The sequence below is a fragment of the Pongo pygmaeus genome, chromosome 19 (genome assembly GCF_028885625.2).
Source record: "Pongo pygmaeus isolate AG05252 chromosome 19, NHGRI_mPonPyg2-v2.0_pri, whole genome shotgun sequence".
Lineage (NCBI taxonomy): Eukaryota > Metazoa > Chordata > Mammalia > Primates > Hominidae > Pongo > Pongo pygmaeus.
This window is the reverse complement of record NC_072392.2, coordinates 22,889,631-22,907,465: the sequence shown is the minus strand read 5'-3', so window position 1 is coordinate 22,907,465 and position 17,835 is coordinate 22,889,631. Positions and strand designations below refer to the sequence as shown.

Here is a 17,835-nt window from a genome sequence, read left to right as displayed (position 1 = left end):
TGGACACGAAAGAGCACAGCTGCAGGCCCTTTTAGTCCTCAGCCTCTGAGGCCAAGAAGAGCGTCTGTCTGGTGTTGGTGTGACTTTAACAGGTCCCCTCTGGGACTTGCCAACCTCCTCCTCAAGAACAGTGGGCCTCAGACTCTGCCTTTGGCAAACAGCTTTATTTAGCTAGATTTTAATAATTCTTCAGTTTGTGTTATAGTTTCTATTTATATGGCAAAATTATAAAGTTTATAAAGTTAAGTTTTAGAAAGTGATTTGAGGTTTTTAGAATGTTGGGTAAGTAAACAACCAATAATATTGAGATCTGGCTGGTCTAGCACGTCAATCTCCAGTTGCTAACCACTCTATTTAATTGGGAGGAAATAAACTTTAGAAATGAACTTGACCTACTCAGTAAGCCTCAACCATGTATTTTTAATAAATTAGAAAGGTGGTAGCCAGGCATGGTGGCACACACCTGTAATCCCAGCTACTCAGGAGACTGAGGCAGGAGAATCACTTGAAGGTGAATCACAGGAGGTGGCAGTTGCATTGAGCCGAGATCACGCCATTGCACTCCAGCCTGGGCGACAAGAGCAAAACTCCCATCTCAAAAAAGAGGCCGGGTGTGGTGGCTCACGCCTGTAATCCCAGCACTTTGAGAGGCCGAGGCGGGCGGATCACGAGGTCAGGAGATCAAGGCTATCCTGGCTAACGTGGTGAAACCCTGTCTCTACTAAAAATACAAAAAATTAGCCGGGCATGGTGGTGGGCGCCTGTAGGAGGCTGAGGCGGGAGAATGGCGTGAACCCGGGAGGCGGAGCTTGCATTGAGCAGAGATCATGCCACTACACTCTAGCTGGGCAACAGAGTGAGACTGTCTCAAAAAAAATGAAAAAGAAAAAGAGGCTGGGCACGGTGGCTCACACCTGTAATCCCAGTATTTTGGGAGGCTGAGGCCGTCTCAAAAAAAAAACAAAAAAGAAAAAAAAACGTGAAAGCAGGTGTTTGTTCTGGCTGCAATCCAACCAATTACAACTACCAGGTGGTATATGTAGGTTAAGAAATCTTTAATGCCAGCCCAAGCTCCATGCACCCCAGCTGTGAGTCAGATCACAATGGCCCCAAAACCAAAAACCTCAGCAACATATGTGATGTTCCCGTCGTCTGATGACGGAGTACACAGTTGGTAAATCTGCATTCCTTTGAGGGCAGCCTATCACATCAACCTCCAGTTGCTAACCATGTTATATAATGGAGAGGAAAGGACAGCACCTGGACACCAGGTGTCTCTGAGTGTGGCAGCCAACAGCGTCCAAGGAGAAATGTCCTCTCGTTTCCATCTAGAGGGAGAGCGCCCTTCATTGCTGCCATTTCCTGGAAACCTGCTGTGTGCTCGGCACTTTCATTCAACCTTAGACTCGGGCTGAGCTTTAGACAGGTGCTGCTGCTGTCTCAGTTCCAGCTCTTGCCTGGGTCTACTGTTTCCAGTGTGAACACTAAGGAGACCCTTCTCTTCCATGTCAGGAGGGAGGTTGACAATTTACCTGGAAAATGAAGAACGACCCATTACATCTGCGTCCACATTTTACCCAGAGGCTCCTGGAACGTCCAGGAAGTGTTAGGAGCTGGGACAAGTCACCAGATCTAATCACCCATTTGTCCTCCTACTACCAGGAAACCTGAAACCCTCTGACACACTAAGCAAAGGCTGACTGTGGCCATTTTTATCATCTGTCTAGGGCAGCTGTTTAAAATACAAGCTCAGGCCAGGCACGGTGGCTCACGCCTGTAATCCCAGTGCTTTTGGAGGCCAAGACAAGCAGAACACAAGGTCAAGAGATTGAGACCAGCCTGGCCAACATGGTGAAACCCCATCTCTACTAAAAATACAAAAAATAGCTGGGTGTGGTGGCGTGTGCCTGTAGTCCTACCTACTCAGGAGTCCCACCTACTCTAGGTGTTAGAAGGGACTCGGGAGGCCGAGGCAGAAGAATTGCTTGAACCCGGGAGGCAGAGGTTGCAGTGAGCTGAGATTGCGCCACTGCACTCCAGCCTGGGTGACACAGTGAGACTCCGTCTCAAAATAAATAAATAAATAAAATTTAAAAAAATAACATAACATGTTGCTGACCATGTTAGATAATGGTCATAAAATATAGGCTCAACAAGGCCAGAGTTTGGATGTGGTGCAAGATGTCAGTATGATGTGCTAGGAGATTTGTAATCCAATTTGGGGAAGTCTACAGTGGACCTACATTTCAATTTTCAGTTTCAATAATAGGAAAAGTTTCCTCCTAAACACTAGAAATGAACTTGACCTACTCAGTGAGCCTCAACCATGTATTTTTAATAAATCGGAAAGGCAGAAACAGGCATTCTTTCTGGCTATGATCCAACTAGTTACAGCTAACAAATGGCTCACTTCCACCAGACCAGGGGCTGCTGTAGAGTCTGCCCAGCTGGCCAATTTAATGGTTTCACTTCTAGAGGATGCATGGAGCCATGCAGGGTCCTCCTCTCCCTTTTGGCTTCTCTCTCTTTAGTAAGTTCACCTTCTGCTTGGAGTGGTGCCTGGCATCCTACAGGGATGTGGTGAGAGTTAAGAGAGAAACAGGAACTCCTATGAGGTGCTAAAGCAGGCATCCCTTGGGATACACCAAATAAGCCATTACATACTGGCCCACTTTTTAAGTTGGATGAGATATCATAGGGCCCTGGAAATGGGCGTGACTACTGACTTCTTGAAACTACAACTTTCTCCCCTTAGTCCTGGAGGTGGTCTTTCTGCCACAACAATTAGGTTTAAGTCAAATACAGAAACAACTGGGTCAGGTGACATAACATCTGATTGCAAGGTTGAAACAATTTCTAGGAGCTGGCAGGGTGAGAATTCAAAGGACACAAGGTTCTAGTCCTGGAAGACTACAACTCTTACTGTTTTAGATGTTTATTTCTAGTTTTTAGCGTGAAACCCCAGCTCCATATTTATTCCTTAAGTGTTTCCCCTCACCCTGGGAAGAAGCTTGTTGCCGTTTTTGATTGTCTTCTGCCAGCAGATCTGCATGAGATGTGTTTCTTCAGTCTTTCCCACTTGTGAGACAAATCTCCATTAAAGTCTCAACAAATGCAACTGTCCCTTGTAGAGTAACCAAGCCTAAGAGTGCTGCTTCTCTGGCCTGGCTCTGGCTGGTCGGAGTACTAGGAGTTCTTGGATTTCCGCTCTTTTCTGGCCCTGGAGGCCATGAGGCTGAAGAAGAGCCCAGGAGCCAGAGTTCGAAGATAAACGGCCAAGGAAGGCAGTAAGTCAGCCAGGATCACATCTTTCTTCTTCTTCCCCACAGCAGCAAGAACATCCTGGGCCACCTCCACAGGGCTTCGGCCCTGGGCTGTGGTGGTGTCCATAACTAAAATAAATAAAACAAAAGAAAACATGAACTTGGAAGCAGAGGTCCCTCTTGAGGAGTGGAGCTGATGTGAGCCGTCAGGTCAGCCTGCTGCCTTTCCCACCATGAAGCTCTTCCCAGGGCCAGGAAGCCGGTGGTGTGCCACCATCCCTGATGATTCCATGCTCCAAGGAAAGGAGGAACCATTTTGCAGCTGGATGTGGGTCAGTGGGGGAAGCGAGAGGTAGGTGGGATGTGGAAACAAGGTAGACTGAGGATCCCAGTTACGGCTTGGAACCAAAGTGAGTCTGTCTGCCTGGTGGTCCACAGCAACGGCACAGGGCCAGCCTGGGGTGGGGGCTTCAGAGTGAGCCCCTCACACCACATCTGAAAAGCAGCTTCCTGACCTGGGAAACATGTGCCTATTAGAATAACCAAAGACTAAGGAATGTTGTGCCACCTCATTTATCTTGGGTAGCTGGGCTTCAGGGTGGCCAGACAGAGGTGGGTGGGGACTATTGACCCCCATATACACAAGCTCACTGAGTCAGGAGCAGACAGATGTCCCTGTTCTCGATGTCAAGTATTAATTGGATGAGAAACAGGAAGAAATCCTTAGTTTGTTTTAGGTGTTAGAAGGGACAGCTGGGAGAGATTAGGAGGAGGTGTTAGGTTAACAGCAACTGATGTTCTTTCTACCCTAGTAATTTGACAATTTTGTCAGCAAAGTAGGACCAGCTGGCAGGCACACAGGAGTGGCCACTAGCACAGACCATGTGAAACCACTTTTTTTTTTTTTTTTTAAAGACAGGGTTTTGCTCTGTTGCCCAGGCTGGAGTGCAGTGGCACAATCATGGCTTACTGCAGCCTCGACCTCCTGGGCTCAAGCAATCCTCCTGCCTCAGCCTCCTGAGTATCTGGACTACAGGTGGTGCCACCATGGTTGGCTAATTTTCGTATTTTTTGGGGAGGCTAGGTCTTGCACTATTGCCCAGACTGGTCTCAAACTCCTAGGCTGAAGTGATCCTCCTGACTTGGCCTCCCAAAGTGCTGAGATATCAGGTGTTGACCACAGTGCCTAGCCATATGAAACCACTCTTAGGTTGTCCAGATTGCCTGAGCTCCCTCACCAATGTCTGTCCTCATTGTGTTTTTGTTAATGCAGAAAAGTAGGAAGTTTTGGATTACAGCTTATTTTTAAATGCCACAGAGAGAATTTTTTAAGTGGTATCTTCTAGGTATAAACAGGTGTAAAGCTGTATGAAGCCCCATGCCTCTGTATAGAGTCTACTGTGGGGAAAACAAGACTTGCTGTGTGAGAGAGCAGCTGCTGCCAGGACATGGGCAGTCTTGGTTCAGGCCTGGCTGGGCTGGGCGCAGGACCATGAGGCCCCTGGCAGACATCACAGCACAAACCCCAAGAGCTCATTTCAGGGAGGAGGACATGGCAGGACAGCACTGGAGGGGTGAGCAGGCCGTGTTCCAAGCATGGGGAGGCAGCACCAGCTCCAAGGGCTCCAGTGATCATGGGCACACTGGTCTCTGCTTGGCCTGAGCCTGCATGCTGGGGGCAGCTGCTCTGCCCGCGGGTGGTGACTGCAGGTCAGCTCTGCACTGTCTCCAAATGAGACAAGATGAAGGTGCTGAGACTGCCGCACTCGGCCTCACCCTGAAGACTGGCCCTGAATCAGTCATTTCTCAAGCCTATGGGACAGAAACAGACCATCAAACACCCTACACTTGCCATGAGGTCAATTCACTCAATCCCGATGCCGATAATACTCCTTGGACTCCGGATCTGCGAATGGGTTAGTTGGAAGTCTGGTGGCATTTCAGCTTGGCAACTTCCTTTTAGCCCTTGAGTCCTGCCCACGGAGGTCCTGTTCTGAATGCTGCAATGGTGGCGTTCACAGTAAGGGTAGGCCATGGTGGGGTAAACGAAGATTATTCAATAGTCCATATCTAGAACCAACACCTCTGTCAAGTTTTTTCACTTTAAAAGTTCTATTCCAAATGAAAATGACAATCACTGTGGTAAGAGCAGCATGTCTCACTGTGGCTGACCGACAGATTTTCATAGGAGAAAAGAGAAACCGGACCTCACCTCCATACCTAGATCCATCCGCGGTGATGGCATTTACAGAGAGGTTGGTGTGGATGTAGCCGGGGCTGATGACGGTCACCTCAATTTCATACTGTTCCATCTCGGCACGCAGACAGTCAAAGAAAGCCTGGGTTGCGTGCTTGGAGGCTGCGTCTACACATGTGGACGGAGAGGCAGGTGAGTGAGTGTGCTGGGGTGGGCATGGCCTGGTGCCCAACTATTCACTACCATTCACGCTCTCTGTTTTTAAAAGCTGGTTTTATTTGTGATCAAGTCTTGCTATGTTGCCTAGGCTGGACTCCAACTCCTGAGCTCAAGTGATCCTCCTGCCTCAGCTGGGACTGCAAGCATGGGCCACTGTGCCCAGCTTTAAAACCTGGTTTTATTATTTAAGATTACAGTATTATAACAATGTTCATTTCCTGACTTTGAGAAGTGTACTGTGCCCTTGTTCTTAGGAAACACACTGAAATAGGAATAAATGAGCATCATGTCTCCAGTTTCCTTTCAAATGGTTCAGGAAAAAAATTATAAACTATATACACATATAGTTTTATATATATTATAAACGGTATATATGCATATACAGAGAGAGAGAATAAGATAAAGGAAATAAGGTAAAAGGTTAACAGTTAGGGAATCTGCATGAAGGGTACATGGGAGTGATTTGTGCTGTTCGTGCAACTTTAAGTCTGAAGTTATTCCAAGTTAAAAGTTAAGCTGGGCGTGGTGACTCACACCTGTAATCCCAGCACTTTGGGAGGCCAAGGTGGGCGGATCACGAGGTCAGGAGATCGAGACCATCCTAGCTAACACGGTGAAGCCCCGTCTCTACTAAATATACAAAAAAAAAAATTAGCTGGGCGTGGTGGCGGGTGCCTGTAGTCCCAGCTACACGGGAGGCTGAGGCAGGAGAATGGTGTGAACCCGGAAGGTGGAGCTTGCAGTGAGCGGAGATCGCGCCACTGTACTCCAGCCTGGGCGACAGAGCGAGACTCCATCTCAAAAATAAATAAATAAATAAATAAATAAATAAATAAATAAATAAAAGTTAAAAACAAAAAAAAAACTGAATGACTACTGGGTAAAACATTCAAATAGTACATAAAAGGACAGAAAGTAAAAAAAAAAAAAAAGAAAGTCCTCCTGTCTTCCAAATTCCATTCCTAGAGATAATCAGTGCTAACAGTTTCCCAGGATTTTTGTTTAATTCTATTTTGGTTTTTTTTTTTCGTTTTTTTTTTTTTTTTGAGACGGAGTCTCGCTCTGTCGCCCAGGCTGGAGTGCTGGAGTGCAGCGGCGGGATCTCAGCTCACTGCAAACTCCGCCTCCCGGGTTCACACCATTCTCCTCCCTCAGCCTCCGGAGTAGCTGGGACTACAGGCACCCGCCACCACGCCCGGCTACTTTTTTGTATTTTTTAGTAGAGATGGGGTTTCACTGTGTTAGCCAGGATGGTATGGATCTCCTGACCTCGTGATCCACCCGCCTCAGCCTCCCAGAGTGCTGGGATTACAGGCATGAGCCACCGCACCCGGCCTTCTGTTTTGTTTTTTTAGAGAAGGCATCTTCTCTGTTACCCAGGCTGGAGTAGAGCTATGATCATAGGATCACAGCTCCTTGCAGCCTCGACTTCTGGCCTCAAGCAATCCTCCCACCTCACCCTCCCAAAGCGCTGGGATTACAGGAGTAGGCAGCCATGCCCAGTGATTTATTTTTTATATATTCTACGTACGTTCATGTGATTTTACACATTTTATATTTTTATATATATATATATATCTTTTAATACAGAAATGAACTCTTACCTATTCTACTGTTCCTGCAAGTAGCTTTCTTCACCTGGTGGCAGGTTGGACAGCTCCCATGCTGGCCCTGCAGACCTGCCATGTAGCTGTGGCTGCCTAGTCCTCCCCAGTGAGTTACCAAGTGACAGAATTGGCCCCATCAGTGGGCCTTCATGGGTGTTAAAAATCCAAACCTGCCTTCTTATGAGTCTCATTTTGACAAATGTCCAGGCAGCGGTTTTTCATCTAGAAGAGCTATAGAGCTTACTCCACCTGCAAGAAACAGAGCTGTGCCTGCTCTCAAGCAAGGGCTTCACAACCCAGTAAAAGGTGCTCTGAATGGGAAAACAGTGACCCTATAATGACATTCCTGGGAAACACACCAGCGTCTCCACAGTAAATCAGTTTCCTCCAATTCAGAATTGTAAATGTTTTAGCCTCAGGAAAGAAGGGGCATCCGTCAGCTAAGGAAACAGGAAGAGAGAAAGAAAGGAAGTGTCGCAGCAAGTCACATGAGGCAGTTCAGCAGTGTCTGAGCTTGCTGCAGTGCCTTGCTGGGCCTGCTCCGCTGGTTTGGGGCACAGTTGCTGGGGGCTGGATGAGTTGGCTGTGGGTGGATGGAGAGGACTGGTCCTATCAGCCATGATTCCAAGAGTACAGCCCAGGCTTGGCGACAGGGAAGAGTGGGTTATCATGTAAGTCCCCAAAACAGAAGGCTACACTCTGACAGCTGGGTCTCCCCAGAGCTCTCAGGCTGTGAGTTCTCAGCCAGGCTGTGCTGACCTCGCCGCTGTCCACATCACTTACCCTGCCAGTGTGAGGCCCAGTACTAAGGACACTGTGAATCACGTGACTTGGTCTTTACTTTAGCAGTATGAGAGAGATAATGCCGTTCTCCCCGTTTTATAGGTGAGAAGGCCGCTACTTATCTGAGTTAACCAACTTGCCCAAGAGGCACTCCATATTCAGCCTGGTCATTATAAAGCTGAATATGGACACCAACCATTGTATGCCTTACTGCAGTCAGCAGGCCAAACAGACAACAAAAATCAGTGGTATTATTATAAATCAAAGTAAAACTTGAAAATAATTTAGTATAAAGAAGTCCAGCTGGGCGCAGTGGCTCACGCCTGTAATCCCAACACTTTGGGAGGCCGAGGTGAGCGGATCACTTGAGGTCAGGAGTTTGAGACCAGCCTGGCCAACATGGTGAAACCCCGTGTCTACTAAAAATACAAAAGTTAGCCGGGTGTGTTGGCACGCGCCTATAATCCCAACTACTCAGGAGGCTGAGGCAGAAGAATCGCTTGAACCCGGGAGGCGGAGGTTGCAGTGAGCCGAGATTGCACTACTGCGCTCCAGCCTGGGCGAGAAGAGCAAAACTCTGTTTCCAAAAAAAAAAAAAAAAACCTCTTTACCGTGATTTACCTATTATTAACATTTTAACTCATTTGCTTTATCATTTATGATTCTATATATAATTTTTTTTTCCTGAACCATTTGAGAAGCCTTAGATGGCTGTCCTATCCAAAGTTGAAAGAGAATATTAACAAACAGGGAAATCATGTATGTACAAGCATGTGTGATGATTGTAAATCTCACTAATATGTAAGGAAACAGGATCAGAATAGTTAAGTAATGTGTCCAAGAAAATACAACCAGAACCAAAAGGTAGAGCTGGGATCCAGATCTTGGAAGAAAGAATAAATTGTGTTACACTCCCAGTTCACAGCTGGCCCTATAGTGTCATGGAACTGGATGTTTGTGGCTGCCCTTGCAAAGTGCTGCAGCAGCTCAGATTTCCCTGCCTTTGCTGACCAGGCTGTGGCTGGGTCTAGCCCTTAGGTGGCTGAGAGGAGATGAGGCTGGTATAGGCAGTATTTCCTTTCAGGAGGTGATGCAAAGAAAGGACAGTTTGTGAAATTACCTTAAAATCCTTTTTATTGAAACCTTCCCATTGAGTGCCCAGAGATATAAATATTTGAGAATGTTCTACATAGTACACCGCTGCTAATGGTCAAAGACTGAGGGGGAAAAAAAAATCCTCAAGTGTCCAGGAAAATGGCTAAATCAATTATGTCACATTCATTCAATGGATTACTGTATTGAAAGGATGAGGTAAATCCATACATGCTGATGTAGAAAGATACATTGAGATTAACAAGCCACAAAGCAATATGAACAATGCCATTCCATTTTTGCATGTTTGAATTATATGTAGAAAAAACTGTGGAGGCATATGCCCCAAAGTGATGGCATGGTTATATCTGTGGGACAAGCTAAAAATCTTAACAGTAGGAGTGGCCAGCACATGCCTAGTGCTTAGTGTCTGGGGCAGCTCCAAGCACGGCGCTCACAGCAATCCTCTGGGCTAAGACTGAGGCTGTCTCCATTTACACTTGAGGGCAGGGCACAGACAAGTGGGGATACTTGCCCAAGGTCACACAGGGGACAGAAAGTAGAGCTGGGATTTGATCCCAGGCATGTGGCTCTGGAGAACACATTGTAAAGTGCCTTTGCATTCTGGATAGTTTATTTCTACAACGCCTAAATTCTAGATGTAAATGTGTTATTTTTATAATCAGGAAAAAACAATAAAGCCAAGCATTTTGTGGGACAGAGAAGTACTCACATGCTGATCGAAAAGGAATGCTGATCTTGCCCTGGATGCTGCTGATGGCGACAATGTGGCCTTGCCTCCTCTTGATCATGGAGGGCAGGAGGGCTGAGGACAGAGGCAGAGGCTTAGACAAGTGCCCTACTTCCAGTCATTGCACCCGATGCTGATGGAAGGCGACCTTGCTTTTGATATTTAGTCAGAGTGAGGGAGAATGGTGAAAACCCCTGAGGGTAGAGGACTATGTTGGAACTTCCAGCCTCCTATGCCCAGCAGAGTGCCAGCAGGCCAGCAGGAGAGAAGAGAGAGGCAAGGAAACAGGGACGGAGGTCACTGCAAATGGTTAGCTCAGTTCCCTTTTCCTGCTGGAGCCTCTCCCCTGGACTGAAATCCATGGTGGGACATAAAAATATCCCCACCTTGTAGGGGTTTGCAGGCACCATGAAAAAGACATGTAGGTAATGCTGCACAAATGTGGCTGTCACTAAAGAGAACATCTTGATTGGAAGCTATAAAGCAAATACCCAAACTGTAACCATAACACCTAACACCCACTCCAGGGCAATAGAGAGGATGGAGATGGGGAACGTTTAGCTGAAGAGGATCCAAGTGAAGTAAAAAGAATGCCAACATATCACTTATCACTGCTCTTTTCTCAAGACTGTTACCTTTCGTTAGAGCAACTGGGCCAAAGTAGTTTGTCTCCATGACCCTCTTGTCCACATCCACTGTGGTGTCCATGATGGTACCACGGTAGCTGATCCCAGCATTGTTGACAAGTATGTCGACATAGCCAAAGCACTGCAGGATCTCAGCTGCTGCTGCAACTATGGCCCCAGAGTCTGTGAGGTCGAAGGTCACCAAGTAAGGCTTGTGTGTCTGCACCTGGTCAAATACAACAGATATCAAATTCACTTTCTGAGTGGCAGGCCATCTGAGCTATGTGTCCCACGGATCGCTTAGGCTCAAAACAATAATGTAACTTTATACTTTAAGGAACTAGAAAAAGAATAGCAAACTAAACCCAAAACCAGCAGAGGAAGGAAACATTATAATAAAGATTAGCACAGAGATAAACAAACAGAATACAGAAAAACAATAAAAATCAACGAAACCAAAAGTTGATTCTTAGAAAAGATCAACAAAATTGAGAAAGCATTAACTAGAATGACAAGGAAAAAACAGAAGACACAAATAACTAAAAGCAGAAATGAAAGTGGGACCACCGTCTTTACAGAAATGAGATGATAAAAATGATTATAAAGATTATAAAAATGATTATAAAAGAATACTATGAACAATTATTTGCCAACAAGTTAGAAAAACTAGAATAAATGGATACATTCCTTGAAAAACACAAATTACCTAAACTGACTCAAGAAGAAATAAAAAATCTCAGGAGACTTATAACAGATAGAGATTGTATCAGTAATCAAAAACCTTCCAACAAAGAAAAGTCCTGGACCGGATGCCTTCACGGGTGAATTCTGCCAAACATTTAAAGGAGAATTAATACCAGTCCTTCTCGTACTCTTCTAGAAAACTGAAGAGGAGAAAACATTTCCTAATTCAGTGTGAGGCCAACATTACTTTGATACTAAAGCCAGATTAAAGATATCACAAGAAAATTATAGAGCAATATCTCTTATGAATATAGATGCAAAAATCTTCAACAAAATACCAGCAAATTGAATTTAACAGCGTATTAAAAGGATTATTCACCATGACCGAGTGGGATTTGTCCTAGGAATGCAAGCAAGGTTGGTTCAACATAGGAAGATAATCATGGCCAGGTACAGTGGCTCACGCCTGTAATCCCCAGCACTTTAGGAGGCTGAGGAAGGAGGCTCGCTTGAGCCCAGGAGTTCGAGGCCAGCCTGGGCAACATGGCAAGACCCTGTCTCTTTAAATTAAAAAAAAGAAAATTGGCCGGGGGCAGTGGCTCATGCCTATAATCCTAGCACTTTGGGAGGCGGAGGCGGGTGGATCACTAGAGGTCGGGAGTTCGAGACCAGCCTGACTAACATGGAGAAACCCCTGTCTCTACTAAAAATACAAAACTAGCTGGGCATGGAGGTGTATGCCTGTAATCCCAGCTACTCGGGAGGCTGCGGCAGCAGAATCACTTGAACCTGGGAGGCGGAGGTTGTGGTGAGCCGAGATCGCACCATTGCACTCCAGCCTGGGCAACAAGAGCAAAAACTCCTTCTCAAAAAAAAGAAAGAAAAAAAAGAAAATTGAACATTATAATATATCACATTAATAGAATGAAGGAAAAAACTCCACTTGATCATCTTAATTGATGCAGAAAAGAGATCTCACAAAATCTAACACCCTTTCATGGTAAACATACTCAATAAACTAGGAATAGACCAGAAATTCCTCAACACAGCAAAGGGTGTTTATGAAAAACCCACAGATAACATACTCAGTGGAAAAAGATTGAAAGTCTTCCTCTAAGATAAGGAACAAGACAAGGACGCCTGCTTTCACAATGGCTACTCAACACTGTACTGGAAGTGCTAACCAAAACAATTAGACAAGAAAAAAGTGACCCAATTTGGAAAGGAAAAAGTAAAACTATCTCTGTTTGCGGATGGCATGATTCTATATATAGGAAATTCCAATAAATCCACAAAAAGCTAACAAGAGTTAATTAACAAATTAAGCAAAGTGGCAAGGTACAAGAGCAACATCCAAAAATCAGCTGTGTTTCTATATACAAACAATGAATAATCTGAAAAGGGAATCAGGAAAGCAATTCTATTTACAGTAGCAGTTAAAAAAATTAAATATGCTATGGTTTGAATGTATCTCCCAAAACCCATGTGTTAGAAACTTAATCCCCAATGCAACAGTGTTGAGAGGTGGGAACTTCATGAATGGATTAATGCTGTTATTGTGAGAGCTTCCTTATCAAAGGATAAAATCAGCCCTTTTCCATCTCTCTTGCCCGTGTGATGCCTTCCTACATGTTAAGATGTGGCAAGAAGGCCCCTGCCAGACACCAGACCCTTGCCAGATGCTGGCCCCTCAAACTTGGATTTCTCAGCCTCCAGACTTTGAAAACTAGATTTCTTTAAAAATTACTCAGTCCGGCGAGGCGCAGTGGCTCACTCCTGTAATCCTGGCATTTTGGGAGGGCAAAGCAGGCAACTCAGTTGAGGCCTGGAGTTCGAGACCAGCCTGGGTAACATAGCAGGACCCTGTCCCTACAAAAAATGAAAAAATTAGCCTGACACAGTGGTGTGTGCCTGTAGTCCCAGCTACTCAGGAGGCTGAGGCAGAGGATTGCTTGAGCCTGAGATTTTCAGGCTGCAGTGAGCCATGATTGCACTACTGAACTCTAGCCTAGATGACAGAGCAAGACTATGTCTCTAAAAATAATAATAAGATAAAAGTAAAAATCACCCAGTCTCTGCTATTGTTACAGCAGCATAAAACAGACTAAGACAAACACTTGGCAACAAATCTAAGGAGATGAAAGACTGTACACTGAAGACTATAGAACACTGCTGACAGAAATTAAAGAAGATATAAGTTCATGGAAAGACATCCTGCATTCATGGACTGGAAGACCATGTTGTTGATGTGAGAGTACTACCCAAAGGGATCAATAGATTCGATGTTATTCCTATCAAAATTCCACTGGCAGTTTTTGCAGAAATAGAAAAAAAAATCCTAAAATTCATATGGGATTACAATGGGCCCTGAATAGCCAAAACACTCCTGAAAAAGGACAGATGGAGGACTCACACTTCCTCACTTCAAAACTTGTACAAAGCTACAGCAATTAAAACAGTATGAGTCCTTCCCCTCCTCCTCCCCCTTGCCTCCCCCTTCCTACCCTCATGCTCCACCCCGTCCCCCTAAGGGGGAGAAAACCCAGTATGGTACTGACATAAGACAGACATATAGACCAACTGAATAGCACAAGGAACCTAGAAATATACACTTCAAATATGTAATTAATTGATTTTTGTAAGGATGCCCATTCAATGAGGAAAGACAGTCTTCAACAAATGGTGCTGGGAAAAGTAGATAACCACATGCAAAATAATGAAATTGGACTCTTATCTAATACCATTTATTAAAATTAACTCAAATGGATCAATCACCTAAATGTAAGATTTAAAATTATAAAACTTGGCTAGGCGCGGTGGCTCACGCCTGTAATCCCAACACTGTGGGAGGCTGAGGCAGGCGGATCATGAGGTCAAGAGATTGAGACCATTCTGGCCAACACGGTGAAACCCAATCTCTACTAAAAATACAAACATTAGCTAGGTGTGGTGGCACGTGCCTGTAGTTCCAGATATCTGGGAGGCTGAGGCAGGAGAATCACTTGAACCTGGGAGGCGGAGCTTGCAGGGAGCCAAGATCGTGTCACTGCATTCCAGCCTGGGTGACAAAGCGAGACTCACTCTCAAAAAAAAAAAAAAAAAAAAAAAGAAAGTGGGCTGCGCATGGTGGCTCATGCCTGTAACCCCAGCACTTTGGGAGGCCTAGGCAGGTGGATCGCCTGAGGTCAGGAGTTAGAGACCAGCCTGACCAATATGGAGAAGCCCCGTCTCTACTAAAAATACAAAATTAGCCAGGCGTGGTGGCACATGTCAGTCATCCCAGCTACTTGGGAGGCTGAGGCAGGAGAATCACTTGAACTTGGGAGGCAGAGGCAGAGGTTGTGGTGAGCTGAGATCGCACCATTGCACTCCAGCCTGGGCAACAAGAGTGAAACTCCATCTCAAAAAAAAAAAAGAAAGTGAAAAGATACTGAGTGAGAGAAAATATTTGCAAATCACATATCTTATAAGGGATTAATATCCCGAATACATAAAGAACTCCTAAACTCAACAACAACAAACAACAACCTGATTAAAAAAACAAGCAAAGGACTTGAACAGACCTTTCTTTTTTTTTGAGACAGAGTCTCGCTCTGTCACCCAGGGTGGAGTACAGTGGTACGATCTTGGTTCACTGTAACCTCCACCTCCCAGGTTCAAGCGATTCTGCTGCCTCAGCCTGCTGAGTAGTTGGGACTACGGGCATGCGCCACCACACCCAGCTAAGTTTTGTATTTTTTGATAGAGATGGGTTTTGTCATGTTGGCCAGGCTGGTCTCGAACTCCTGGCCTCAAGTGATCATCCACTCACCTCGGCCTCCCAAAGTGCTGGAATTACAGGCGTGAGCCACAGTGCCTGGCCTTGAATAGACATTTCTCCAAAGATTAATAAATGGTCAATAAGCACATAAAAAGATGCTAAACATCATTTTTAATTAGGGAAATACAAATCAAAACCACAATAAGGAGGCTCAGGTAGGAGGATCACTTGAGGCCACAAGTCCAAGACCAATCTGGGCAACATAGTGAGACCGTGTCTCTACATAAAATTAGAAAAAAAAATTTAGCTGGGTGTGGTGGCACATGCCTATAGTCCTAGCTACTCAAGAGGCTGACATGGGAGGATCACTTGAGCCCAGGAGTTCAAGGCTGCAGTGAGCTATGACTGTGCCACTGCACTCTAGCCTGGGTGACAGAGCAAGAGCCTAAGAAAAGAAAACAAGGGCTGTTGTGGTGGCTCACACCTGTAATCCCAGCACTCTGGGAGGCTGAGGCGGGCAGATCACCTGAGGTCAGGAGTCCAGCCTGGCCAACATGGTGAAACCACGTCTCTACAAAAATACAAAAATTAGCTGGGTGTGGTGGTGTGCGCCTGTAATCCCAGCTACTCGGGAGGCTGAGGCAGAAGAATCACTTGAACCCAGGGGGCGGAGATTGCAGTGAGCCAAGGTTGGGCCATTGCACTCCAGCCTGGGTGACAGAGTGAGACTCCGTCTCCAAAAAAAAAAAAAACCTTTTAAAGTTATCACCATCCCCCACTCCCACCCAATGAGTAGAGCTTAGCCAGGTAAAAGGAAAGGGAGAAAAGAGAACTTTCTCAACTCACAGTGCTAGCCAGTAGGGGCATCGGGATGTAAACCACTGGACAGTTCTCTCTCCCCATGCAGTGGGCCCGGTTCGCTATAGAGACCTGTTGCCTTCCCTGGGACAGTGTGACACATGGATGTCCTACAGCTCAGCAGTCCAGGAGTGGGCCACTATCTCCTCAGTGCCTACAGAAGACGGCCTGCACTCCTTCCCCATGGAAAGCACGCCCCTGGCTCACCTTGGTGGCATGAGAAGCAGTGAGTTCTCTGATGAGCTCTTCTAGGGCCCCACCATTTCGGCCACAGAGCACCAGCTTAGCACCCGCAGCATAGAAGACTTTTGCACATTCTAAGGGAAGAGAAAAGAGCATTGACAGCCATTCTTCCCCAGTGTCGTTCAGTTTAAATTCACCCAGCATTGCTGTTTGCTGCTTCACGCCCTTGACATGACTGTGTTGGCCCCTGCTGTGTGGCCCAGCATGAAGCTGGGAGCTAGGACCCAATGCCGGGCTCACACCCAGTGCTACAAACATCCACGGGGCAAAGAGAAAGGAGGGCCGAGGTGGACAGATGTGTTAAGTATCATGCTCAGAACGCCCCATGATGCTCCTGTTCACCTGGATCAGCTGTGAGCATCACCTATCTTCACAGCTGAGGGAGCTCAGCAAGGTCACTCAGGCAGGGTCTTGTCCTGATTGGCAAGGTCAGTGAGGGCCAGCTATTATGGTGCTGTGCCCTGCCGAGGCTGTGTGGTGGCACTACCCAGGCACAGCTCTCCTGGAAATACTCACACGGTCCTGTAGAAAAGCTGGGGCAGGGGACTGAGGCCCTTCCCAGATCTGATGGGCTGTTTCCCAGGGAGTGCTTGAGGCAGAGGGAGCAGAGTGCCTGAAGGGCCACCAGCAGATAGAGCTGGGACAGAAGGTGGAGGGTCTAACAGCCTCACTGGCTGGGGAGGGGTCAAGTCAGTGCACGCAAGCACCTGCCACACGAAAGACTATTAAGGGTGTCTGCCTTTGAAAAGGCTCAGTCCTGCTGGGCGGGAGGGAGTGGGGACACTGGAGGAAAGCAGACTCCAAGCCCACCGCACTATTCCAGGTGACAATCGATGAGGACTTCAACTAAGACCACAGCAGGGACAGTCCAAAGCTAGTCAGACATGTGCTCTATGTTCTTTTGGTGGCAAGAAACAGAAACTAAACTCACACTGGGGCAAAGCAAAAAGAGAATTTGCCAGAGGGATTGTGGGGAAGTTCAAGAATGGAGAGGAGAGCCGGATGGCCGAAACCTAGGAGGGACCCAAGCGCTGGCTGCCCGGGTGCTCTCACGTGCCTGGGTGCTCTCACACATGGGCAGGCCCCAGAGCTCACGTGCACAGTTTTGTCTTGTCTCTTCCCAGCTCTGATCAAATCCCAGGGAAGGCCGTGATCAGCCTTGAGTGGGGGGCCCAGCAAGAGTCACAGGGAATTCTCCTGTGGCTAAGCAGGAGGGCCTGACAAGAAACCCCCGGGACGCAGCAGGGTAAACCATCAGAACTGGGGGTGGAGGACTACTCTATGGGGAGTCAGAAAGGAAATGGAGTGATGGGAGGAGAGGAGGCAGAGGGTGGTGTCGTTGCTTCTTGCTTACCCTCCCCTGTAACATATCCTATGTAAATGTTCAGTGCCCCGAAAATGTACATACAGCTTATGAAAAGCAGGACAGCCCAGCAGCCAAGAGAGTGGACTTCAGCTAGACTTCCAACTCCAGTAAGTTAGAACCTCTTTGTTTCTGACTTTCCTCTTATTTAGGATGCTTTTTATCTATCAAGCACGGTAGTAAGAGATTACCTACCTTAACTCATTCAGTCCCTGGGGGTGTGACTGTGAGACTGAATGAGTTAAGGTAGGTAATCTCTTACCACAGTGTTTGATAAACAGCACTACAGCAGTGTCAACTGTCATTTTTGTATTTCTATTTATGAAAAATATTTTTTTTAGAGACAGGGTCTTACTCTGTTGCTCAGGCTGGAGTGCAGTGGCACAATT

General features: G+C 46.4%; 1 protein-coding gene across 3 annotated transcripts in view; it reads right to left on the bottom strand.

Moving 5' to 3' along the window:
* Nucleotides 1–2,919: 2,919 nt before the first annotated feature.
* DHRS7B (dehydrogenase/reductase 7B) overlaps nucleotides 2,920–17,835 on the bottom strand; it is a 64,548-nt gene continuing 49,632 nt past the window's right edge. For 2 of the 3 annotated variants that reach the window (XM_054458506.2, XM_054458509.2), the window contains exons 3-7: nucleotides 16,048–16,157; nucleotides 10,548–10,764; nucleotides 9,895–9,987; nucleotides 5,476–5,628; nucleotides 2,920–3,392 (exon numbers count right to left, since the gene is read on the bottom strand). In XM_054458506.2, coding sequence (XP_054314481.2) covers nucleotides 3,187–3,392; nucleotides 5,476–5,628; nucleotides 9,895–9,987; nucleotides 10,548–10,764; nucleotides 16,048–16,157 — 779 coding nt within the window. In that variant the 3' untranslated portion in view covers nucleotides 2,920–3,186. The remainder of the gene's footprint in view (nucleotides 3,393–5,475; nucleotides 5,629–9,894; nucleotides 9,988–10,547; nucleotides 10,765–16,047; nucleotides 16,158–17,835) is intronic. The other variant, XM_054458508.2, reaches the window with a different exon arrangement.